This window comes from Notothenia coriiceps, unplaced genomic scaffold (genome assembly GCF_000735185.1).
Source record: "Notothenia coriiceps isolate Sejong01 unplaced genomic scaffold, NC01 NC01_scaffold00024667, whole genome shotgun sequence".
Lineage (NCBI taxonomy): Eukaryota > Metazoa > Chordata > Actinopteri > Perciformes > Nototheniidae > Notothenia > Notothenia coriiceps.
This window is the reverse complement of record NW_011357368.1, coordinates 6,030,291-6,040,614: the sequence shown is the minus strand read 5'-3', so window position 1 is coordinate 6,040,614 and position 10,324 is coordinate 6,030,291. Positions and strand designations below refer to the sequence as shown.

The 10,324-nt window shown below is 39.5% G+C and overlaps 1 protein-coding gene across 1 annotated transcript; it reads right to left on the bottom strand.

Annotated features, from left to right (window-relative positions):
* Positions 1–807: 807 nt before the first annotated feature.
* On the bottom strand, positions 808–3,862 carry rmp64 (ribonuclease MRP subunit p64). Its single transcript, XM_010782565.1, has 8 exons — positions 3,747–3,862; positions 3,395–3,549; positions 3,115–3,203; positions 2,732–2,860; positions 2,303–2,380; positions 1,862–2,151; positions 1,178–1,236; positions 808–1,058 (listed from the first exon to the last, which is right to left on the bottom strand). The coding sequence occupies exons 1-8, from the start codon at positions 3,829–3,831 to the stop codon at positions 840–842; spliced, it is 1,104 nt and encodes a 367-aa protein (XP_010780867.1). The 5' UTR covers positions 3,832–3,862; the 3' UTR covers positions 808–839.
* Positions 3,863–10,324: the final 6,462 nt, after the last annotated feature.

Genomic DNA, 10,324 nt, shown 5'->3' with positions numbered 1-10,324 from the left:
TTAGGTTCTACAAGGGAGTACCGGAAACACGGGACCGTACACCGGTCGACTTTTTACACACTGTTTAGGCCGGTCAACAAGAAATCCAGTAAGATCTATGATAGTGTGTGTGTGTGTGTGTGTGTGTGTGTGTGTGTGTGTGTGTGTGTGTGTGTACACGAGAGTCTCTTTAATCAACTCCTCACAGCTCTGTTCAGAAACTGGACAAAAGTTAAACATGCACAAACCACAGACTGTCATGGTGTCATGGCGAATACAATCGCTGCTTTAATTCTGTCTTTAGGACGTTGTTGTGAGTGTGGACGGAGCAGCTACAGGTTAGTTTAGCCTGATTGATCCATTAAAAAAACACGCATTTTAAAAGGTTTTTCACTTGCCGTCTTGTCTGCACACTTTTCAAAGCATTAATTCATGTTTTTTACTAACCGGTATCAGTATGTAGTTACTTCAGCATCATTTTGAAACGTGTATTACAATTAAATCACTGTAAAATAGGTTAATTTTGTCTGTTTTGAACGCAGCATAATGCAGTTCAGAAAGCACTGTTCTGTCGCTTTTAAAGCAACTTCGAGATTTTAACAGTATCAGGGGCACACAGGCCATGGTGGCCTTAGGACGTACAATTATTTGTGGGGCATAACGGCCAGACCGAGGGACACATATTTATGTATAAAAGACATCACAAAGTGCATTTTGCATGATAGGTCCCCTTTATTTAACACAATTGCATTATAAATTTGGTAAAGGTAGAATATATGGCAAGATTTTTTATTGAATAGCATTAGCCTGTACGGATTCTCCTAAAGTAGAGGCTGAGTGTGTATTGTGCAGTGTGGCTCTTACCTGTAACCGGCTGCCTCTAGGCATTTCATCCTCTGGCACTTTAAATGCAGGAAGTTTAAAAAGCGCTTTTCCTTTTCCATCTTCTGGGATTCACACCATGGGATCATTTCTTCTAGATGTGACGCCATGTCTGTGAAAGAAGCAGCCTCTCCCATTTGTTTCTTGAACTTTAGTTTACGGTCAGCCTTGTGTGTTTTCTGTTTGAAGGATTTGCCCTTGGGTAACAAACATTTAAAAGTAATTAGATTGGAGGAGATTGCAGCACTGAACAATGGAAATATTCTGTAAATGATAAAAGAATGAAACAATAAGGAATCCGATTTTGGATACATACTTCTGTGAAGTTCCTGAAAACTTTGAGAAAAGGCTTCATGCCCGCATCCAGACATATTGCTGAAAAAAATAAATAATAATAATTAACTCTGCAAGGTAAAATAGAAGGTGAGAAAATGGGTTCAGAAGAAGGTTACAACTAACAGTTATTTCCATTATCGAATGATCTGACAATAATTCTATTGATGGATTAAATGTTGGAAAAATTTAGAAAATATTTATCACAGTTTATCAGTCTCAGGGGATGTCTTGTGGGTGAGTCCAAATCCAAAGCTATTCAGTTATATAAGATATAAAAAGAGAAAAAATCCATATTTTAAAAGGCTGAAAACCTTTTTTTGATGAAAAAACGACCCAACGATTAATCAATTTTCAAAGTAGTTATTTTCCTGTCGATCGACGTTACAATAAAAAACTTTTTGCTGCAGCTTTATTTGAAACAAGGCTTTTTACTCAAATCATCAGGTGTAAATCACATATGGCTACAATGAAGATGATTTGGTAAACTATCAGTAGCTGGGAGAACTAATCACTGATACAAAAGACCTACTGATGAGTCACCATTTGCAGTTTTTAGAACTGTAACCCCCAAACGGGAGTGAGTGTATCCATTAGGGCAGAGCCACTTTCCTGTTCTGCATTGAATGTGTCATACCGTTTACAGAACTATTAAAGAGTTACACACCTCTTTCAACAGTAACACCCACATCTTCTTTGACCTTTCTCGCCACTCCCGGTTTCTTGTCTTTCTTCTGCTGCTCCTTCTTCTTCCGCTTCTTCTTGATTTCTTTGGCCTTTGCTAGTTTTTTGGTCAGTAATAAGGCATCAGAAGGACCCAGGAACTGAAGCATATCTGCTGGCAGGGGGAAGTCTGTGAGGAACGGCATGGGCTGGGCGTCGGCTACCGGTCTGAGGAGCTCCAGGAGCTGCTGGTACAGAGGGGACAGGCTGACCAGGATCCCTCTGGAGATCACCCTGGTGAAGCACAAGGCAGGGAGATATAGATCAGCTGTAGCGGTTTCTAAACAAACACTCATTTCACTATTTCAAGTTTTTATAAATCTTACAGCAATTTGGAGGCGCCAACATGCAACGCTGCCTTGTGACAATGAGGAAGAGCACTCACCAGAGGCGACTGAGCAGGCTGGTGATCACCATATTCAAGATGATGAACTCCTCCCATTTCATCTGCTGCTTTGTTAGTCTGAAGCACACATCTCTTAAGGACAAAGCAATTATGTGACATCAAGAAAGCTGAGATTTACGAAGAGATTCAATTGCAAAATAGACCATTTTGATTAAATTCCCCATTAGTATACAAAAACAAAAGAAACAACACAAACTACATAACTTAAAATGATACATCTATGAGTGAACAAAAGAAAGCCGGACAAATGTCTGAATATTTGTCATGCCGTATGGGTTTGATTTAGTATTGTACATTGTTATTGTTCATACCTAAATATGTCAGCTCCCACATGCATTTTCCAGTTATGCGTTTGTGTGGCTATCTATACCATTTAAGTCTAGATGAGTCTTCCTCTGGAAAGGATACGAGAAAGCTCTACTGCAGCGATTCAACATGCAGCTCATCAGCTTTGCAGCTCCCAGCACTTTGAGACAGAGCCACTCCAGCATGGGCTGACTGGGGAGCTCACACACACCAGCCGTGATGCTCAGCCCTCTGAAACACACATGTTATTGCAGGGAAAAAATACATGATTACAGCCTCCCACATTCAACTAAATGTGACACTGTTGTGCTATGAGCATTAGATATTATTGGTCTGCATCGGCTATTTGGAGCAATATCAGGCTCCAGTATTCGTGCTGTCTTTCTCATTTAAAGCGTGTAATTAAACAGCTGTGTTTGATGCTGTGCTGTAAACAACAGGCAAAGGCAGCACAGGGCACTAAACCGATAAAGCTTTCCATCTACCTCTGAATTCTGTTGGGACACAGCTCTGTCAGCTCCTGAAGAGCAACATCAAGCTTCATGTTCTTCAGCCTGTTTATGCATTGTTCAACCTGTGAGGGATAGGACAACAGATGAGACATGTTGTTAGTTATTTGGGTTTGTTAGTTTGACCTCTCTGACTTTTCTTTTTAACACAGAGTGAATCCTGAATGACTGACATGTCTACATCTCCAAATCAAAACAGATCATGCAGCACGCATCCTGTAGGGGCCAGATGTGGCTTTTAATCTACAGTCCTCACCTGCTTTAAGCCTTTGAACGTCTTGTTGCCTCTGTAGCTGTTATTTAGGATGTACAGCAGCTCGTAGAGAACTCGTACCTCCGTCTGAAGAATCTCACTGCGGAGAAGCTGAAGCACCTTCCCATTTTCCACCAACAGCGATTTAACACTTGCATCTGCGTTGACAGCAACAACACATCACAGTTTATTAGCCATCATGACAAACAACAACATCGCTCAGGGGTGGATCTATTTCCTCACACGTGGGTTCCAAAGGCAACACATTTAGTGTTTTAAGCTCAGTGTTTCCTTCAGACATCACGTTACAAAGTCTACATATTTAACTAATGAGAATCCGAACAGTAAATCGTACCTGTGGTTGAGTTGAAATGAACACGAACACAAGAAACAGCACCGGGAAAAGCAATGTTTACCCTGTTCCACGGTTCTCCGGCCATGCTTCACTGGAGAAAAAATGCGGAAGTCGACCAACCAATGACATTCGACTAAATGTTAACGTCAGAGTTCCTGTTAAAGGCGCAGAGCACACATTGAAGTTCAGTTTAACTTTAAAGCCTATAGTCCAGCAGCAAGTCCTCAAAAAAGGCTTTAGTTTTCGAGATACCCCTACCCGAGATAGAACAAAATGACAACAATGATTTTTCTTATCTTTAGGGTCTCCCATTAATGAAATTGATTGTTGTCAAATTTTATTTTGGGGGAAAAATGTTTTTTGGGTTGTTCTTTAGAACTACCCCAATCCCTGAAAAAGAGCCAAATTAGACCAGGCCGAATGTGGGAAAGGTGACAAAAAAATGACAACTCTTTTCCTCTTCAGATTTGCTGAGGTATGAACAAGGTGGCTGTCCTACATCACTAAATAGTCAGACAATTATTTAACTAAAGAAATACGGAATTATAGTCCTATAAACTTAGCTTTAGTTTAGACGGAAATTGTACTTTTTGGTGATAGGAACATAGGACTCAATCACTTTTCTCTCATTTATCAGAAAAACGGAAATCCCTAAAAAATATACCATTACTGAATTGTCTAGGGTGCTATTGAACACTAACCAGTAGTTGTATGGAAATATCTGGTACAGTTCTATTGCAAATGAGATTTCTTTAGACATAGGCCTATCTCTTCTCTGATACAGTCAAACTCTGAATGGGGGATAAGTGGCACAATAGCCTATAAGTTAAGAATGCTCACTCTGATGGTCATTATATTTGGAGAGGGAAATACCAGGTGGCTGAACTACATCACCAAATAGTCAGAATAAGTGTAACCCAATAAAATAAAGTGTATTAGTTCTAAATTGCAAGCCTCTAAAACATAGGTGTAAATAGTACAGGTTTTATTGAAACTGGAACCTTAATTCAAAGTACAGTATACAATTCATCAAATAATTCAGTGAGAGGTCAAGTATATAGATACTAGAATATAATGTTAAATGTCAGGTTCCTCAGAAACGTTAGGGGAAACATTTTGACATTCTGTCAATGTGTCCCCTGGTTGAATGACCCCATCTCTGACAATNTCAGTCGGAAGTCGCAACGGCTCATTTCAAAATAAACGTGGATTTGCGTAAAAAAATAGTTGGGTGTTTTGTTTGATTTTAAATAAAGAAAGTCTTGGCTTTCAAGCCAAGACTTTCTTTATTTAAAATCAAACAAAACACCCAACTATTTTTTTACGCAAATCCACGTTTATTTTGAAATGAGCCGTTGCGACTTCCGACTGATTTCGATAGAGCGGGTCACATATAGATTAACATTTAAAGTGGAATAAAAGGTCAGCGATGGTTTCGGGTAACAAAACTCCCAGAAACCTGCAGGTCCACTGCAATTTACTACTTTTTAATCCAGGCTGGATACTTTTCTTTTTTCCGCTAATTTTAATTGAACTATTCACATCGTACACTGCACTGTAACTGTTATTCATGTACCTGTATTATTCATGTTTTATTATCTTTGCTTTTTAAAGGGGACCTATCATGCAAAATGCACTTTGTGATGTCTTTTATACATAAATATGTGTCCCCGGTGCGTCGGGGAACTCACACAGCGTCAGAAAATAAAACCTTTTCTTTTTTCCTCAGTACCCACATTTTTAAAAACGGGGGGACAACGAGCGGATACAGATTTGCTGCCGATATGACGTAATTTCGGATTGTGGACCCACAGAGAGATGCTATGAGAAACAATGCCTGCCGGTTTTGGACGTAATCTTGTCTTTGTTTACATTAGCAAGCCTCGCTAACACTCAGAGCTAACCTCTACTGGAGAGCACGTGTTTAAAAAGCAGGAAATAAAAAAAGGAACCCACCTTGTGATAAACCTGCAAGAGAAAAAGCATTTGAGCTCCATAATGTTTCAGAAACAATCCTTGATGTGGTTTAGAACAGGATGAGGTTTTATCACAGCAGAATGTATTTTTATCTCCGGTAGAATTCTGATCAGGCATTAGCTCCGCCTCCTCTTATTTTTTTTTTCAAGCTAAGGACCCAAAATCCGCGTTTCTCTAACAGGGCTGGAATAGAGGGATATGAGGGGGGTCTAAAATGCATGATCTGTTTGTATTTCGAGTAAAACACAACATAGACATGTTTTTATATATTTGTATATATCTGAGACCCATAATATAGGCCTTAAAATAGCAAGATAGGTGCACACAATGTTTCTAATGTGTGTTATGCTCTTAATGTCTTTCATTTTTGTAAAGCACTTTGAATTGCCTTGTGTTGAAAACTGTTATATAAATAAACTTGCCTTGCCTATATTTAGCCATGGTCCAATTAATCCAGATAAAATCTAATGAATGATTTTAATATTTTATCCATTATCACTGTAGGAAATATAGTGTTTCTGTAACACCCTTCTGCCAGAAAACTGATGTCCTCCACGCTTCTTTGGCACCAAAGGGTTAACGTCATCTTCTCTGGCAAATTCAATAGTGTGTGACCTAATTTTTTTTCTATGGATATTAAAAACGAAATGGATGATTTTTTTTCCTAATAGCTGCAGTAACTGAGGAAATTAAGTGTGGAACTCTGAATGTAATACCCTCTCGTTTGGCATATCTAATTATACAAATACTGTTCATTTGCAGGGTCTAGGACAGGGGTCTGCAACATTTTGACCAAAAGAGCCATTTTGCTCCTTTTTCCGAAAAAGAAAATTGTCTGGAGCCGCAAAACATATTTCNATTATTGATATTAAAAAAGTGATTTGTATTCCATGTCATTCGTGTGTTTTTCTTATCAAAAAGTTAAGTTATTTATTTGTAAGCTCCAAATCCAAATGTTTCCCTCAATGGCCTTTGTGCCCTGGCATGTGGCCCTGAAAAAATGTGTGACACCAAAGGCCAAATGGCTTTGCCCCTAAAATGACGAAATTCCAAGCCTGGTCCCCGGTGCGTCGGGGAACTCACGCAGCGTACCCAAATCTTTTAAAAACGGGTACAACGAGCGGATACAGATTTGCTACCGATCTGATGTCAAATCGGTGGCGGACCCACAGAAAGTTGTTATCAGAAACAATGCCTGACGTGTTTTGGACGTATTTCTTTACATTAGCAAGCCTCGCTAACACTCAGAGCTAATCTGTACTGAAGAGCACATGTGTTTAAAAAGCAGGAAATAAAAAAAGGAACCCACCTTGTGATAAACCTGCAAGAGAAAAAGCATTTGAGCTCCATAATGTTTCAGAAACAATCCTTGATGTGGTTTAGAACAGGATGAGGTTTTATCACAGCAGAATTTAACTTTATCTCCAGTAGAATTCTGATCAGGCATTAGCTCCGCCTCCTCCTTTTCCTCCTTTTTTTTTTTTTCAAGCTAAGGACCCAAGATCCGCGTTTTTAACAGGGCTGCAAAAGAGGGGTTTGAGCAGTATGAGGGATGGCTACAATGGGTGATCTGTTTGGTATTTTAACCAAAAAACTTCACAGACATGTTTTGTATAGGTATGGCCCTACAATATATTTTTCCAATATGGCATGAAAGTTCCACTTTAAATGATGTCACTTAATAAAGTGGCCACTACGTGTGGAGTTGTTGAGGAAAAACAAGATAATTTAGTATTGTGTGACACCGATTCTCCTGATACTAAATGTGCATTGTTCTATCATTTCTCCTCATCTCCAGCGTCCAGAGGAGGTTACGCACCTTCAGACAGGAAGCTTGCTGGGCTTTATGTCCACAAGGCTCAGTGCCTAAAAGCTGTCGATCCTACGCTGCAACGCGTAGACACAACCGCCTGAGAACCCATTTCCAGTCCCTCAGGAGTCGAATCAAGTCTTCAACTTTGAGAACTGGTGTGAAGAAGACACAGCTGAAGAGACAAAGGAAGAGGAAGAGGACTGAGTCAGGACCGTCAGTGGACGACCGAAAAAACCGGACTATCGGCAATTTGTCCCCGGCATTACAGACCAGCGGCTGTGATGATGACATCGATGATATATTTGGCTCTGTAGGTTTTTGACACTTTGGAAACAGACACATCCAATAAAACAAAAGACTATCGAGCTGAGCTTAGTATGCACATGCTTCTGTTTTTAGAAGAAAGATGATTTCATGTGTAATGAAGGCGGATGCCTTTATGAAAGGTGCTACACAGCAGCAGTTACTTTGAAAGTAACTAAAATGTGTGAAGTTGTATTTCTTTTGTTGGTTTTCAAGCCTTTAATGGATACAACAGTAGAGGCAAACAGGAAACCGAGGAGACAGATAGGAAAAAGGTAATAACCTTCCCTTCAGTTTTAAATCAGATTTTGAGCCATATTACCATTTTATATTTTACATGAGAAAAATCTGTACTTCAGTGCAGGACAATTATGAAAAAGAAATGTTGTGCTCCTGGCAAAATGTTCTCCGTCTCGCATTGGTTGCCTTTGGCAAAGGTACTACATATTTCAAATGAGAACAAACATTTTCATAGAGCAACTTTTTCACAATACATAGGCTGTCCGGACAAGATATTCATTACTGTTCTGTTGTCACGTTTATACATTAAAAACACTTAACTATAACTCAATTATTGCATACAGTACTCTAATCAAACTGTTCCCAACACTTCTCAGGAACACACTGTCCAACCTGAATAGTTCATTGATGGTTCAGTTGACTGAGGATTTGCTTAAAGAAAAAATAGATGAGCTTAGATTGTTCCTGCATGCTGAAGCCATATTTTTAAGGCACTAAAACCCAAGTGTGGCTTATACATGCACTGCTCTGATGGTTACAGCACACTCACTGTAACACACCATAATTACAGCTATCAAGTGCACATCTTGTTCCACCCTCTGAAGGCAGCACTACAGTTTAATAACATAGCATGTCTTATGCACAATGCAATCAATTGAATGAACCAAGACATACTGCGGATACCTATTTTAAGCTGTAAAAGCCATAATAGTTACACATCCCTTTTTAATGGTATTTCTGGCTCCATCTGGTGGAGGTGATAACTTCTTTCAATTGTTGGTTCCAGACTTGATTGCTCTCAATATGAAATAAATCCCTCAACCTTGGTGATTTGAATGCCCTTGAAATTAGCAGCATGAGATCACAGAGCTGTCAATCTTGTAGGTGTGCCTGCAGAGACTGGGAGTGATATAAACAGACAACACACTGGCAGTGCTATATAAGTGGGCAGAGTGGCCCCAGCTCTCTGCCTTTGAAGTCCTGTATAAGAGCTGTGCAGGTGCGTTTGCCTCCACGTAGCCATGCAGGTGTCTGGCAGTCCATTTGTACTCAGAAATGCAGGCTGTGCACCAACCCCTTTGGTTTCTCTCCGCCCACCATCTTATCATCCTCTGCCAAAGAAGAGACACAGTCCTCCCATCTGCACAAATACAATGGTCTTCCCCCTCACTGAGCACTGCCAGAGTTGAGTTATGGTCTCACACATCAGCCTGCATATCCTTCTGCAGATTCCTGATTAATGTGTGCTTTCTGGGTTTCATCTAAACCAGTTAGTCAAGCTCAACATTTGTTCTCTACGGCAATGAGGGAAATGAGCAGAGAGAAAAGATTTCATTCTGTATGCACAGGCACACGGGTAGCCAAACCTGTGCTGTTATGAACTGCCAAATACTTTGGGTATTCAGATTCCTACTCTTCATATGAGGGACAATTTGACAGGCACAAACAGGGACATACACACAAACCAAACTATTTTAACGTTATTTTACCGTGCATGCAATGTGCACAGTTCTCTCTGTGTCCTATATTGAACCACTACCAGTTTGCATCTACTTCAACCAACAACATGAAAACATTTTCTTTAAAGTCTGATATCTTGCCAATATTTGCCTTTGTAGATCTAAAAGCATCATGAATCTAAAATAAGTGCAGAAAATATGTGTGCCTTGAAAATAAGGTTGTTAAGTTAAAAGAATACTGAGTAATAATGGCCATTTCTTTGAATTAACAAATACTTAATGTACTTTATAATCTTAATAAAGCCTGAATTTACAGCCATTTAGAGATCTTCAGTGGTGCATTCTACATCATTTCAACACTTCCTATACAGAGTGTGGGTTTGTTAATCACAGAACAGTATATTAGCAATTTAGTTGTAAGAGTGTTTACTTACGTTAGCCACTTGTAAACTGATGAGATACTTGGCGAGAGGATGAAAGTCATTGCCAGTGAGCTGTCACAGAAAAAGTGTTGACATGTAGCTGTCAGTTTTAAAAATCAAAATACTTCCTAAAACTAATCAGCTGTACAAGTCAATACCATAGGCTAACTTCTGCAATAGCTCCACTTTGGGTTTTGTCTTTTATACCACTGTACACCTGCATCATTATCAGTCTGGGGCACTGCTTGAGTGAGTAAACCATAGAGTGTGAGACAACCTGTCAGCAAGGAGGTATTTAATAGCATATCATTTTAATAGATGAATCCAAATGGGTGGGTTCAGTGATGGTATTGAGCATGGTTT

Bases quoted from the DNA above. Each gene is read 5' to 3' on its own strand.
- rmp64 (XM_010782565.1), bottom strand. From the start codon at position 3,831: ATGGCCGGAGAACCGTGGAACAGGGTAAACATTGCTTTTCCCGGTGCT. The intron at 3,204-3,394 runs GTGAGGACTGTA...TATCCCTCACAG, and splicing joins CGTTCAAAGGCTTAAAGCAG to GTTGAACAATGCATAAACAG. The intron at 2,381-2,731 runs GTATCCTTTCCA...TGTGTGCTTCAG, and splicing joins CGCTGCAGTAGAGCTTTCTC to ACTAACAAAGCAGCAGATGA.